We start from the raw sequence: 16,143 nt of genomic DNA on the forward strand, positions 1-16,143 counted from the left end.
TCTCCAGCACTCACCTGTCTGAGGCGTCTCTTTGCTCTTCTCCAGAGGCTGTGGGCAAGCAGCCCCACGCCAAGGAAGCAGATGGTGTCCCAGTGAGTGCACAGCAGCCAGACCCTCCCGCCCAGGGCAAGGTGTTCCCAGAAGTGGAGCAGGGGGTAGGGCAGGTCGGAGGGCTGGCGCTCGGTGCCGACGGGACGTAGCTTTGGGCCCTCTGAAGGGTCCACGGAGTTCAGCCTGAGCCGGATCCAGCTGGGGCAGCTGGAAAGGCCGAGGCTGCAGGGCCAGTTGGAGACCTGGTGCTTGGCGCCTAGGCTCCGGCTGACCCTGACCCTTTCCCAGCAGTGGTGGCCGCAGAGGCCAAGGCCACATGCCTGGAACACAGCCACGGCCAGAGCCGTGACCAGGAGGAGAGCCAGGATGAACTTCATGCTGCTCTCTCCTGATGAACACAAGGCAACGCAGGGATGGCTGTCACGCTGAGCAGAGCTCCAGCAGTGACCACCAGCGCTAGCAGCAGAGACCAACAGCACTAGCGGCAGTGACTACCAGCACTAGTAGCAGTGACCAACAGCACTAGAGGCAGTGACCAACAGCACCAGTGGCAATCACCAGCAGCACTAGCGGCAGTGACCAACAGCACTAGCAGCGGTGCCCAGCCGCAGCCTGCTTTTATACCCAGCCCTGTTTGAGGTCACAGGGCCTGTCGCCTGGAGACGGGCAGGCAACAAAGGCCATGGCGAGGCTGGGGAGGACGCGGGCAGCTGGGCTTCGAAGCCTGCTGCTGCCACTGCAGTCTGCAGAGGGGGGTCTGTCTGACCAGCGGGGCGGTGGGCCTGAGCCCCCCGTGTTTGGGACTGTGCCCTGGATTTCTCAGTGAGAGGGAGCCATGGGCAGAGCCACATCCGAGCGGGGCAGCCGTGGCACGGTTCTCCTCAAAACCCTCTTGGGGGCAGAGTGGAAGCCCCTATCAAGAAGAAAGCCCCAAAATGGCTGTTGGTTGAATAAAATTGTAGAATCTTTAAAGTTGGAAAATGTCTCCAAGATGATCTGCTCCAACCACCCCCTACTACCACTGTCGCCCGCTAAATCATGTCCCTAAGCACCACATCCAACCTTTCCTTAAAACCCCCCAGAGGGTTTGTGATGCCACCACCTCCCTGGGCAACCCGTCCCAGTGCCTGACTGCTCTTTCTGAGCAGAAATGTCTCCTCACTTCCAACCTGAACCTCCCCTGGCACAACCTGAGGCCATTCCCTCTAGTCCCGTCACTAGTTATCTGTGAGAAGAGGCCGGCCCCCAGCTCCTCACACCTTCCTTTCAGGCAGTTGCAGAGAGCAATGAGGTCTGCCCTGAGCCTCTTCTTCTCCAGACTAGATCTCACAGATCTCACAGAATTTCTAGGTTGGAAGAGACCTCAAGATCATCGAGTCCAACCTCTGACCTAACGCTAACAGTCCCCACTAAACCATATCTCTAAGCTCTACATCTAAATGTCTTTTGAAGACTTCCAGGGATGGTGACTCCACCACTTCCCTGGGCAGCCTGTTCCAATGCCTCACAACCCTTTCAGTAAAGAAGTTCTTCCTAACATCTAACCTAAAACTCCCCTGGCTCAACTTAAGCCCATTCCCCCTCGTCCTGTCACCAGGCACGTGGGAGAACAGACCAACCCCCACCTCGCTACAGCCTCCCTTGAGGTACCTATAGAGAGCGATAAGGTCGCCCCTGAGCCTCCTCTTCTCCAGGCTGAACAAACCCAGCTCCCTCAGCCGCTCCTCGTAGGACTTGTTCTCCAGGCCCCTCATCAGCTTTGTCGCCCTTCTCTGGACCCGCTCAAGCACCTCCATGTCCTTCTGGTAGCGAGGGGCCCAAAACTGAACACAGTACTCGAGGTGCGGCCTCACCAGAGCTGAGTACAGGGGGACGATCACCTCCCTAGCCCTGCTGGTCACACTGTTCCTGATACAAGCCAGGATGCCGTTGGCCTTCTTGGCCACCTGAGCACACTGCTGGCTCATATTCAGCCGACTATCCACCATCACTCCCAGGTCCTTCTCTGCCTGGCAGCTCTCCAACCATTCCTCTCCCATCCTATAGCTCTGCTTGGGGTTATTGCGCCCCAGGTGCAGGACCCGGCACTTGGCCTTGTTGAACTTCATGCAGTTGACCTCAGCCCATCGGTGCAGCCTATCCAGATCCTCCTGCAGAGCTTTCCTACCCTCAAGCAGATCGACACACGCACCTAACTTGGTGTCATCTGCAAACTTACTGAGGGTGCACTCGATGCCCTCGTCCAGATCATCCCCAGCACCGAGCCCTGGGGGATGCCACTAGTGACTGGCCTCCAACTGGACTTGACTCCATTCACCACGACTCTTTGGGCCCGGCTATCCAGCCAGTTTCTAACCCAACAAAGCGTGCGCCAGTCCAAGCCAAGAGCAGTCAGTTTCTTGAGGAGAATGCTGTGGGAGACGGTGTCAAAAGCCTTGCTGAAGTCAAGGTAGACCACATCCACAGCCTTTCCCTCGTCCACCCAGCGCGTCACTTTGTCATAGAAGGAGATCAGGTTCGTCAAGCAGGATCTGCGTTTCATAAACCCATGCTGACTGGGCCTGATCGCCTGCTTGCCCTGCAAGTGCTGCGTGATGACTCTCAGGAGGATCTGCTCCATGAGCTTCCCTGGCACTGAGGTCAAACTGACAGGCCTGTAGTTTCTCGGGTCTGCCCTCCAGCCCTTCTTGTAGATGGGCGTCACATTTGCTAGCCGCCAGTCAACTGGGACCTCCCCCGATAGCCAGGACTGCTGATAAATGATGGACAGTGGCTTGGCCAGCTCCTCCGCCAGTTCTCTCAGTACCCTTGGGTGGATCCCATCCGGCCCCATCGACTTGTGCACATCCAAGTGCCGTAGCAGGTCACCAACAAGTTCTTCATGGATAGTGAGGGCCACATGCTGCTCCCCATCCCCTTCCACCAGCTCAGGGTACTGAATATCCAGAGAACAACTGGTATTGCCGCTAAAGTCTGAGGCAAAGAAGGCATTGAGCACCTCCGCCTTTTCCTCATCTCTTGTAACTAAGTTTCCCCCCGCATCCAGTAAAGGATGGAGATTCTCCTTAGTCCTCCTTTTTGTGTTGATGTATTTATAGAAACGTTTTTTGTTATCTTTAGTGCCAGTAGCCAGATTGAGCTCCAAATGAGCTTTGGCCTTCCTAATTTTGTCCCTGCACAGCCTCGCTACATCCTTAAAGTCCTCCCTAGTGGCCTGCCCACTTTTCCAAAGATTATAAACCCTCTTTTTTCTCCTAAGATCAAGCCACAATTCTCTGTTGAGCCAGGCTGGTCTTCTTCCCCGCCAGCTCGTCTTTGGGCACGTGGGGACAGACCATTCCTGCGCCATTAAGATTTCCCTCTTGAAGAGCGCCCAGCCTTCCCGGACCCCTCTGCCCTTCAGAACCGCCTCCCAAGGGACTCCACCAACTAGCGTCCTGAGCAGCTCAAAGTCAGCCCTCCGAAAGTCCAATACAGCGGTTTTACTGGCTAAATACAAAAAAAGTCCAATACAGCGGTTTTACTGACTAAACAACCCCAGTTCCCTCAGCCACTCCTCACAGGACTTGTGCTCTAGGCCTATCACCAGTTTCGTAGCCCTTCTCTGAACACGCTCCAGGGCCTCAATGCCCTTCTTGTAGTGAGGGGCCCAAAGCTGAACAGAGCACTCGAGGTGCGGCCTCACCAGAGCAGAGCACAGCGGGACGATCACCTCCCTGGTCCTGCTGGCTACACCATTCCTGATACAAGCCAGGCATGCTGGATGTCTTTCTGGCTACCTGGGCTCACTGCCGGCTCATGTTCAGATGAGTATCTACCAACTCCCCTGGATCCTTGTCCTCTGCTCAGCTTTCGAGTCACTCTGTCCCAAGCCTGTAGCACTGCATGGGGTTGTTGTGGCCAAAGCAGAGGACCCAGCCCTTAGCCATGTTGAACCTCATCCCCTTGGCCTCTGCCATTGATCCAAACTTTCCAGGTCCCTGTGCAGAGCCTCCAAATGTACAGTGTTGTGAAGTAGGAGTGGAGTTAGTCTGGAATTAGTCCCCAGGGCCATGACTCTCGGGGTCCTGGGCACTCACCAGCCACTGCCACCTCCCAGGGCCATGGGCACCCCCAGGAAACCTCAGTGGGACACGGGCACCCTGCCAGGATGTGGTCTCTCCTCCTGGGGCATGGGCGCCTGGGCGGCACCTCACAGCTCTTCTCTCCCGGCCCAGCTCCCTCATTCCTCTGCAGGTGTGTTCTCTACAACCCACACCCAGCAGCCCTCACTTGCCCCACTGCCTCCCATGTGGCTGCTGCCCCAAGCCCCTTGGTACCAAAAGGACGGACACAGGTTGTGTAGGGATGATCTTTATTGAGCTGGGAGAAGTGGTCTGCTACCAACAGAAATTTTCCAGAGTCTCCCAGCCAGCTCTGCTGCACACGCGTGCTCCTGCTGTCTTCTGTGGAGCAACAAAGCAGAGCCACGTCCTTTGGGATGCCAGCGGTCCCAGCGGCACCTCAGGGAGGATGGAAAAGGAGACTTCTCCTCAGAGGTCCTCATGAGATGAATGGCGAGTCCCCGCTGGCTGTTGTTCTGGCTGGGCGTGGGCAGCCCAGCAGGGGACAGCTGGCATTGTCGGTGGTGCCCACGCAGGGAGGAGGTGTTCAGGGCGATGTTGGCATCCAGTTGTCACGGGAGATGCCTTCAGCGCAGCGAGAGCCTTCGGAGGGCTGAGGTGTGTCCTGCCTCACCGGCTCGCTGTCAATCTGAAGGGAATTGACTGTCAGGTGGCTGAAAATGCTGTGCCACAATTATTAGCCAGGCACTTCCTTCCACCTGCCCCTTTTCCCAGTGCGATGCCTACCCTCTCACGGGCCTGAAGGTCCTAAGCCCAAGGGCTACCCCAGCAGGTCATGGGCATTCCCTGGCCACTGCCATCTTACAGGGCCGTGGGTGGTGGCCGGGCCACGCGCCCCTTTCCCTGGGTCATGGGCTCCTCCTATGGGGCAACCCCCAGCCACGGGTCCCGAGCCCCTCTACCCCCTTCTCCTGGAGCATCAGCCTCCCCAAACCCATGGCCAGCAGCACTCACTCGCCGCGCTGCCTTTCCTGTCACCGGTACACGGGACGCACGCTCTAGATGAATTTGCGGAGGGGACGCACGGGGGCTGTTCTTCTCCCGTGCTTGTTTTGCGCCTTCTTCCTCCGACGTGGCAGCCCAAGCTGTTGCAGGCGGAGCTGGTAGAGGCGCTTCAGGCACCTCACCATGATGGCAGCGTTGGCCTCCATCCGGCAGAGCAAGGCGCCATCATCCAGAGCGTCCTTTCCCCGGCGGTCTGTCCAAAAGGAAGCTGAGGCCCGCCGGCCCGTGCCCTGGAAGCAACAAGAGAAGCGGCACAGTGAAGGGCAGGGACGAGGACTCACGAAGTGGCGAATTGTCCTGCTGGGCTCAGCTTCCTCCGGAGCTTCCAGCCTCGTAGGACTGCTCCGGGCAGCCGTGGGGGCTCGCCACAGGCTGGCCCTTTCCTGCACACGGCGTCTCCAGCACTCACCTGTCTGAGGCGTCTCTTTGCTCTTCTCCAGAGGCTGTGGGCAAGCAGCCCCACGCCAAGGAAGCAGATGGTGTCCCAGTGAGTGCACAGCAGCCAGACCCTCCCGCCCAGGGCAAGGTGTTCCCAGAAGTGGAGCAGGGGGTAGGGCAGGTCGGAGGGCTGGCGCTCGGTGCCGACGGGACGTAGCTTTGGGCCCTCTGAAGGGTCCACGGAGTTCAGCCTGAGCCGGATCCAGCTGGGGCAGCTGGAAAGGCCGAGGCTGCAGGGCCAGTTGGAGACCTGGTGCTTGGCGCCTAGGCTCCGGCTGACCCTGACCCTTTCCCAGCAGTGGTGGCCGCAGAGGCCAAGGCCACATGCCTGGAACACAGCCACGGCCAGAGCCGTGACCAGGAGGAGAGCCAGGATGAACTTCATGCTGCTCTCTCCTGATGAACACAAAGCAACGCAGGGATGGCTGTCACGCTGAGCAGAGCTCCAGCAGTGACCACCAGCGCTAGCAGCAGAGACCAACAGCACTAGCGGCAGTGACTACCAGCACTAGTAGCAGTGACCAACAGCACTAGAGGCAGTGACCAACAGCACCAGTGGCAATCACCAGCAGCACTAGCGGCAGTGACCAACAGCACTAGCAGCGGTGCCCAGCCGCAGCCTGCTTTTATACCCAGCCCTGTCTGAGGTCACAGGGCCTGTCGCCTGGAGACGGGCAGGCAACAAAGGCCATGGCGAGGCTGGGGAGGACGCGGGCAGCTGGGCTTCGAAGCCTGCTGCTGCCACTGCAGTCTGCAGAGGGGGGTCTGTCTGACCAGCGGGGCGGTGGGCCTGAGCCCCCCGTGTTTGGGACTGTGCCCTGGATTTCTCAGTGAGAGGGAGCCATGGGCAGAGCCACATCCGAGCGGGGCAGCCGTGGCACGGTTCTCCTCAAAACCCTCTTGGGGGCAGAGTGGAAGCCCCTATCAAGAAGAAAGCCCCAAAATGGCTGTTGGTTGAATAAAATTGTAGAATCTTTAAAGTTGGAAAATGTCTCCAAGATGATCTGCTCCAACCACCCCCTACTACCACTGTCGCCCGCTAAATCATGTCCCTAAGCACCACGTCCAACCTTTCCTTAAAACCCCCCAGAGGGTTTGTGATGCCACCACCTCCCTGGGCAACCCGACCCAGTGCCTGACTGCTCTTTCTGAGCAGAAATGTTTCCTCACTTCCAACCTGAACCTCCCCTGGCACAACCTGAGGCCATTCCCTCTAGTCCCGTCACTAGTTATCTGTGAGAAGAGGCCGGCCCCCAGCTCCTCACACCTTCCTTTCAGGCAGTTGCAGAGAGCAATGAGGTCTGCCCTGAGCCTCTTCTTCTCCAGACTAAACACCCCCAGTTCCCTCAGCCACTCCTCACAGGACTTGTGCTCCAGGCCCTTTGCCAGCTCTGTACCCCTTCTCTGGACACGCTCCAGGGCCTTGATGGCCCTTCTTGTAGTGAGGGGCCCAAAGCTGAACAGAGCACTTGAGGTGCGACCTCACCAGAGCAGAGCACAGCGGGACGATCACCTCCCTGGTCCTGCTGGCTACACCATTCCTGATACAAGCCAGGCATGCTGGATGTCTTTCTGGCTACCTGGGCTCACTGCCAGCTCATGTTCAGATGAGCATCGACCCTCCCCGATCCCTTTCCTCTGCTCAGCTTTCGAGTCACTCTGTCCCAAGCCCGTAGCGGTGCATGGGGTTGTTGTGGCCAAAGCAGAGGACCCGGCCCTTAGCCATGTTGAACCTCATCCCCTTGGCCTTTGCCATTGATCCAAACTTTCCAGGTCCCTATGCAGAGCCTCCAAATGTAAAGTGTTGTGAGCAGCACTCACTCGCCGCGCTGCCTTTCTTGTCACCGGTACACGGGACGCACGCTCTAGATGAATTTGCGGAGGGGACGCACGGGGGCTGTTCTTCTCCCGTGCTTGTTTTGCGCCTTCTTCCTCCGACGTGGCAGCCCAAGTTGTTGCAGGCGGAGCTGGTAGAGGCTAAACACCCCCAGTTCCCTCAGCCGCTCCTCACAGGACTTGTGTCCCAGGCCCATCACCAGCTTCCTAGCCCTTTTCTGGACATGTTCCTGGGCCTCCATGTCCTTGTAGTGAGGAGCCGAAAGCTGATCACAGTACTTGAGGTGCTGCTGCTCCTCTGCTTGTTCCTACAAGTTATTTCCCCCTCAGGTCTCCTGGTTGAGGCTCTTGTAGGACTGTTCATAGCCATTCTGTTAACTGTTACAAGAGCCTCTTGTCAGGAGGATCAAGCGTCTCTTTAAAAAGAAGGAAATGGTAACTAAGTACATCCTTCATAATTTAATGATCTGTGTTAATCTGAAGCCTACAAAAATAAATGGTGTATCTTTCTGGCTTACAAAGGAAATCTTTGTATTAACCGTAGTGTCAAAGGGGGAAAGTACAATTTTTGTGGATGAATTAAAAACCTTTTGAAAATTAAGATTACACTAAGGAAAGACTAACAAGAATTGACTAGCTACTTTGTATTTCTGCAGTTGTGCTAAGCTCAGAGGAACATTTCATAAACTTTTTTATTTTTTTTTTTTTCCTAATTCTTGTTATTTTATGATTTTCAGAAATCCTGCCAGAAACCTGTGGACAAATACATTGAGTATGATCCTGTTATCATCTTGATTAATGCAATTTTGTGTAAAGCACAAGCATACAGACACATTCTTTTCAATACAAAGATAAATGTAAGTTGCCATGCCCCCACTTTCTGACTTTTTTATGTTAAAGACAATATTTAGGTTTGTTAAATCGGTTGGAATAGCTGTAAAAATTAGGAACTGTTCCCTTTCACAGCTATGAGCAAGCTGAACCAGTTCGGTTCTCAAACAAATAAAGGGTCTAATATTATGAATGGAACATATGAAGTCTCAAACTCTAGCTGTTACTGAGAAAGTTACTTTCTCTACAATACCAGTAAAAACAGCTATCATCCTACATATTAAAAAAGAAAAAAAAAAAACAACGAAGTATTCATTCACAGAAGTTGCATTGTTTGTTAAATCTATGTAAAATCAAAGTTCACCCTCTCCCCCATTGGCTTATAGACCATGTTTAATGTTGAAATATGTGAAGTATGGACACTCATGACGTAATTTTTGCATCACTTCAGAGGATACTTTAAGTTTAGTTTGGTTATATTGCTCCTTTTATTGTTGATTCCTCACCCTTGTCTGAAGTAAAAAATATTTTTGGTCTAACTACACTACCAGTTTCTTCTAATGGAGATACAGATTGCCACAGGGAAAAATAAAAACAAGGGTGCTTAAACCAGTTCATTGAATGGAGTAGATGCCGTTACACTGAAGTTTTTGACAGTATAGCTCTATTAGCTACAGCACGATTTTTGTTTTTATATTTCTAACTGAAAGAGTTTTAACAATTTAAAAAATATAAAAATAAAAAGCAGGCTTTAAAAACTACTTATGTATTTTCTTCTGTGCAGAACTGTTAACACAGTTTTCTACACCCTCTAATTTGCCTATCAGATTAATTGATGTTAAAAAGATGATGTGCTAAACTAGTGGCTCAACAGAAGTAATTTGCTTATATTACTAAGCAAATAGAAAATAATACAGAGCTTGTTTGTTTAGAGATATAGAAATGTATATCAAATACTAATTTAACACTGATTTAATTTATGCTGATTTAACAGTAATGATTTTATTGTTCTTTCATTTACCAGATTCATGGTAAGCTCTGCGTATTTTGTTTGCTCTGTGAAGCTTATCTCAGGTGGCTCCAACTGCAGGATTCAAGCCAAAATACAGATCCTGATGACTTAATCAGATATGCCAAGGAATGGGATTTTTATAGGATGTTTGGTATTGCTTCTTTAGGTAAGATCAATAATTATTTCATTTAACTATCAAGTGTACATTCTAAGCATTCAATAATTTTATGAGTCTTTCAGCAAGCCTGTATTGAAAAAAAAACACACAACACATTAGAATAGATGTCATGTCCGACCCAGCATGGTTAAATGATTATGCACATGTTCTCTAATTTACTAGCAGGAGGGTTAGAACTAGTTGATCTTTTAGGTCCCTTCCAACCCAAGCTATTCTATGATTATGATTCTATGAAATTCATATCTCAACACTGATTACAATTTAGACCAATATTATCAGCATTATTGTCCTGGTTTCAGTTAGAACAGAATTAATTTTCTTCCTAGTAGCTGGTGGAATGCTGTGTTTTGGCTTAGGATGAGAAGAGTGCTGATAACACCCCGATGTTTTAATTGTTGCAGAGCAGTGCTTATACCAAGCCAAGGACATCTCAGCCTTTTGCTCTGTCCTGCCAACAGGCAGGCTGGGGGTGCAGTAAGAGCTGGGAGGGGACAGACCCAGGACAGGTGACCCAAACTAGCCAAAGGGGTATTCCATAGCATCTGACGTCATGCTAAACAATACATAGGGGTGGCTAGCCAGGGGAGGGGGCCGGACTGCTCGGGGTTAGGCTGGGCACTGGTCAGCAGGTGGTGAGCAATTGCATTGTGCATCACTTGTTTGTACATATTATTATTACTTTCCTATTATCACCATTGTATCATTATTATTATTATTGTCATTATTATTTTGTTATTATTATTTTCATGTCTTATTAAACTGTCTTTATCTCAACTCACAGGCTTCACTTTCCATTTCTCTCCCCCGTCCCAGAGAGGGAGGGGGGAGGGTGAGCGAACGGCTGCGTGGTGTTTAGCTGCCAGCCGGGTTAAACCACGACAGTCTTTTTGGCGCCCAACGTGGGGCTTCTTCAGCACGACCCACCTCCTCCTCGGATGATATCCCAAAGTATTTGCCTTCTGGCCAGTCCATAATCACTTCCAATATTCCTGGGCGACTGGGGTTTCCTATTCGAGCCCGCTGAGTAATCAGTGCAACCCACTTGCTCCATGTAGCATCAGTTGCATGATGCGTAGAGGAGACCCTTCCCTTGAACATCCAGCCTAGTACCGGCAATCGGGGTGCCAGGAGGAGCTGCGCTTCAGTACCGACCACCTCCGAAGCAGATCGAACTCCTTCATATGCTGCCAGTATCTCCTTTTCAGTTGGAGTATAGCGGGCCTCAGACCCTCTGTATCCCCGACTCCAAAACCCCAGGGGCCGACCTCGAGTTTCCCCAGGTTCTTTCTGCCAGAGGCTCCAGGTGGGGCCGTTCTCCCCGGCTGCAGTGTAGAGCACATTCTTTACATCTGGTCCTGTTCGAACTGGCCCAAGGGCTACTGCATGGACTATTTCCTGCTTGATTTGTTCAAAGGCTTGTCGTTGTTCAGGGCCCCATTCAAACTCATTCTTCTTACGGGTTACTTGGTAGAGCGGGTTTACAATCAGACTGTAATTTGGGATGTGCATTCTCCAAAACCCCACAATACCTAGGAAAGTCTGTGTTTCTTTTTTGTTAGTTGGTGGAGACATAGCTGTTATTTTGTTGATCACATCCATTGGGATTTGACGATGTCCATCTTGCCATTTTATTCCTAAAAACTGGATCTCTCGTGCAGGTCCTTTGACTTTATTTTGTTTTATGGCAAAACCGGCTTTCAGAAGGATTTGGACTATTTTCTTCCCTTTCTCGAAAACTTCCTCTGCTGTGTCACCCCACACAATAATGTCATCGATGTACTGCAGGTGTTCAGGAGCTTCCCCCTGCTCTAGCGCAGACTGGATCAGTCCATGGCAAATGGTAGGGCTGTGTTTCCACCCCTGGGGCAGCCGATTCCAAGTATATTGGACTCCCCTCCAAGTGAAGGCAAATTGTGGCCTGCACTCTGCTGCTAGAGGGATGGAGAAAAATGCATTAGTGATATCAATTGTGGTGTACCACTTGGCTGCCTTCGATTCCAGTTTGTACTGAAGTTCCAGCATGTCCGGCACTGCAGCACTCAGTGGTGGCGTCACTTCGTTCAGGCCACGATAGTCCACCGTTAGCCTCCACTCACCATTGGATTTTCGCACTGGCCATATGGAACTATTAAAAGGTGAATGAGTCTTGCTGATCACTCCTTGCCTCTCTAATTGACGAATTAGCTTATGGATGGGAATCAGGGAGTCTCGGTTAGTGCGATATTGCCGCCGGTGCACAGTTGTGGTAGCGATTGGCAATCGCTGTTCTTCGACCCTCAACAACCCCACAACAGAGGGGTCCCATAATCACTTCGAGCAGTCCGGCCCCCTCCCTTTTTTGTTAGTTGGTGCATATCAAATCACTGAAAAGTAGCAATATTCAAAATCGTGGTCTGAACCGTTCTCATAGTTTGAAAACTAGTATAGAGCTCAGCCAGTTGTTGTGAGAGTTGTTTTGACATCTGCATGAGTTCCAGTGTTACACAGAGAGAAGGTGTCAAGAAAAGTCTAATAGCTCAATGATATTTTCACTTCAGTGTTTCTCCTGGTGCTGCATGGAAAGGGTTCATTGCTGGTGACCTTTTCAAAAATAAAAAGTATTGATGATCTTATTTTACAGATGAACAGACAGCTTGGGAAAAAAAAAAAAAAAAAAAAAAGCTCCTTTTGTTGAAAAGTAGAGTTTTAATGTATTAAACTGCCTGTGCTGTATGGTGTCAAAAATTACAAGTATGACCATGCTACATACAGAAATCTGTGATAGTTATTTTGAATGTAATGATACAGAATTAGCTTAGGTAAGTAATAGTCACATATGACTATTAAAATGAATGCAGGAGCTGGAGGACATGTTCATGTTTACATATGTCTTTTAAATAGCAGTGTCTCAGTTTCATTTGACACAAAGCATTTCATTAAAATGTTTCAAAAAAAGACTTGATTTTGGTGCTTCATTCTCTCTTTCCATCTCCTCTTATATCCTCTTAGAACAAACTTCATTTCTGGTTGGCATCTTTATTGCCTTGTGGTGGATGAGACCTGAGATGCTAAAAACCAAGTCTGACTTCATTTTACTTCTCAAAGCACTGCTGTTGTCTGGCTATGGAAAACTTTTGCTAATTCCAGCTGTTATTTGGGAACATGACTATACACCTTTGTGCCTTGTGTTTATAAAAGTATTTGTCTTGACATCAAACTCTCAGGCAATTAGAGGTACGTTTTTGCTTTGTTACTACATGATTTGTGTAGAACTTGTGTGACAATGCAGCTGTTAGTCACTTTTGTCACTTTTAAAGTTTTTTTAAGTCACTTTTGTTGTTGTTGTATCAGTATCAGACATCACTGACATAGCTTCAGCCTAAAACAGTAATATTTAAACTTTCATATCAAGTGAATTTTAAAAAAAAACTTAGATAAGAGGTTCTTTTTCTTTTTTTTTTTTTTTATCCACCATCTCTTTGTATGTGTTACATTGTATACATCAGTTACGGTTTGAGACACCTTAGCGTGGATCATTGAAACATTAAATAGAATTCTTTGTATGTCTGGAAGATGAAAATTTCATGTTAATTTTATGCATGGCTTTGGAATTCAGATTTTAACACACTGGTGTGATTTCTTACACGTACAGATTAATATGAATTCTCACATGGTTTCTGTGGACTTCTTAGCTGGAAATCAATACATTTGTTTTGTTTTCTTTTGCAGTTACATTGAACTTGAACCGAATGCTCTCTTGGTTGGCCATCGTCTTTGGATTAATTCTGGAAAATGGTGTGGTTTGCTTGGTCCAGAAAATTGGATGGGATGTTTGAAATGTCAGCGCAGACCTAAGGAAATACAACGTGGTGATCATTTTCTGAGAATGATCTCTGCCAGCAGGCTCCGAAGACACTATTTTTATAGTGATAAAGAAGATGATGGATAACAAAAATTTTCGTTAGTGGTGTGAGTGGATGGTTTTAGGATGAGTTCGAAAGAGAAACTTCAGAAGGTGTCCTGTTTAATTTGATGAGCCATAAAACTTCAGCCTTAGTTTTTTGCATTAAAAATACGAATATGTCGCTATCCTAATAGCCTTACAATTCTGGCTGTATGGCTGTAATAAAAAAAAAAAAGGTACACTGAAAAAAATCAGCACTGCTAACCATCACTGCATTTTGTCAGAAAGATGGGGATGAATCCTTCCCTTAAACGGAAGGAAAAAAGTTAGTGGAAAAATATAAAAGGCAAAATTGACATTTCCACTAAACCAGATTTTCAGAGAGAAGTGAACACATACAAACAGATTTTTAGAGAAAAGGCAGCTATTACAGATTGAAACTGCAGTGGAGAAATTAAGTTGCATTCTCCTGAGTGCTTATATAACAATCCAAAATAATAAAATATTTAGTTCTAGAATAATCTCTAGGACGTATAGTTTTAAATGGCTTTGAATTTTATGTGATCTCATAAAAAGTGAAGTATGAGGCTGCTCAGCAATGTTCTTTTATGGAGTATTATTTGTTGGAAAAGAAACAAGGTTTGGACTGTATTAATAAAGAAACGTTTATAGAAGTTCTGCATCCTTTTTCCCCAACAGGCAAGGAGAGTGCTAGATGACCCACAAGAGAACTGGCAGAATTGGTTTTCTCGAGGCAGCATTTAGGACACTAACCTTACTCTTCTGCAGATCAGTTTCCATCATGTTTCATCCAGTGTTTAATTTTCCTGCTTCAGTTCTAGAAAGCTGTACTGACTCAGATACTACTTCCCTACTTCATTTTTCCCACATGCAGTCTCCTATCTCTGTTTTGGAAAATGCATTAACAAAATTAACATTTTGCAACATCTTCAAGTTAATTATGAACAGGTTTAGAGTAAATCTAGATTATGAGCACAGAAGACATCAGACTTCTTAGAACCCTTGCAACAACACAAGCCATGTTAAGTTACTCTGTTAGAAAAGCAAATGATTGCTAATTCTTTTTTAATAGGTCAGAGGTTGACACCACTCACATATGATTTGTTAGATTTGTTACCTTTCTGAGCATGTGACGGTGAGGCCAGAGAAAGCACACAAACAAACAAACAACAACAACAGCAAAAAACACAGCCTCTTTTAAGAACACAAGACAAGTCAACACTTCAAGTACTCCAGCAAGCACATAGTTCTGAAGGAGTATGAGGGCTCCACCTTGCTACTGGTGTCAATTAATGACCAGACAACTGATTGTGGGTGTGCAGTTGTTCATTGGTTGAGCAGCAGCATTGTCAACATGGTATCTAGAACATGCTTTGCTTTACATAATTACTTTTGGGGCGATACTCCTCCTCCAAAAGTTTTTTTTTTAAGAAGAGTATGTTGCATAAGGTGCATAGATTAGTGTTTGTTGTCCTCCTACAATACCAACACACATCATTGCAACAGATGCTGCAGGTTGAGATGACACAAAGGGAAAGAGCAGTAGATCTTTTAGAAAACCTTGAGGGGTGCTGGTTTGGCCTGCTTTCATTTTCTTCTTTCTCCTTCTGCCAATAGTGTAAGAGGGAATGCAGTTCTGCTGCAGCAGAGAGGGTGACAGAAGAATAGGCACTAGGAAGATGCTGGTGTGTGCTGAGCTAATTCCCACTGTTACTGTAGCTGTCATCTGGCATTTAGTCAGCTCTCTGTTCATCTTAGAAGTACCTCAGCATTGCAACTGATAAAGTTTCTTACCGTTCTGTATGTCCCTCTTCAGGAATTGCTTTCTCCTCCCCACCCACCCACAATTTATTTTTTTCTAATGATGTAAAAGCAATGTTTTTGTTTGTGTTCCTGTTATGTTTTTTATTATTATTAATCTTACGCATCATGGGTATACACAGAAGATTTTTTTGTTTCTAAGGAATGTCTCATCTGCTCTGGCACTGATTTCAGTCAAAAGGCTGAGTGGAGCACATTTAATTGCAGGTAATAGAAAGGAAAGATTTTGTGTGACATGTAACATACATATTACCTATTCAACAGCAAAAATGTAAATACAATGTATGTAAATTTTGGGGAAAAACAGTTTTCTTGAAGTTTACTTAGAATTAAAAAAAAATAATAATCTTTGGGACAGTTTGAGTTTTATTTAGAAGACCTAGAATGGACATGAATACATTCCAAAGGAAGTGCGTAATGTTGTGTCACATATAGTGATAACATCTCAGTGTTGTGCTCTGTAATGTTATCAGGAGCCACCACTATTCTTAGGCAACTAGGAGGAAGGAGAAGAAAATTAAAACTACGCAGCTGTGGAACAAATGTAGGTGTTGTACACATTTTCATTCTTCAAGAGGCATCATCATGATCTGGGCGTTCGGCATTACGTGGTTTTATGACTCCTAATTTACCAGAACTGGAATGACAAATGCACTAATACTCTGTCAGTCCAGGGGGGACTTGAGAACTTCCTCTGCATATGTGTGTGGGGTGCACATTGATGCCTTTGGGAAAGGATTCTGTATGGTGCTTCAGGGAGAACCTAGACTATTTCAAAGGCTTGTCTGTTTAAAATAGTCATGTCTCTCATATTTATTCTTTTTTTTTATATCCTCTTTCAAAAAAATTTTGTAATAAAATAGTCTTCTTTGTTAGAAGATATATTAAAAATAGCCTGCCCTTTCTACATATCCTCATATTGTTTCATTGACTTATGTACAAA

The 16,143-nt window shown here is 47.9% G+C and overlaps 1 protein-coding gene across 3 annotated transcripts in view; it reads left to right on the plus strand.

Annotated features, from left to right (window-relative positions):
- Positions 1-16,143, plus strand: part of ARV1 (ARV1 homolog, fatty acid homeostasis modulator) — a 32,101-nt gene that overhangs the window by 10,473 nt on the left and 5,485 nt on the right. Inside the window, exons 2-5 of one of the 3 annotated variants that reach the window (XR_014618304.1) lie at positions 8,192-8,311; positions 9,310-9,463; positions 12,464-12,688; positions 13,184-13,423. Coding sequence is in view for 2 of the 3 variants with exons in the window: in XM_084284349.1 (XP_084140475.1) it covers positions 8,192-8,311; positions 9,310-9,463; positions 12,464-12,688; positions 13,184-13,290 (606 nt within the window). In the remaining variant the exon portion in view is untranslated. Of the gene's footprint in view, positions 1-8,191; positions 8,312-9,309; positions 9,464-12,463; positions 12,689-13,183; positions 15,547-16,143 lie in introns of those variants that run through there. The other 2 variants (XM_084284349.1, XM_084284348.1) reach the window with 2 other exon arrangements.

This window comes from Netta rufina (genome assembly GCF_964035555.1).
Source record: "Netta rufina genome assembly, chromosome: 3".
Classification (NCBI taxonomy): domain Eukaryota; kingdom Metazoa; phylum Chordata; class Aves; order Anseriformes; family Anatidae; genus Netta; species Netta rufina.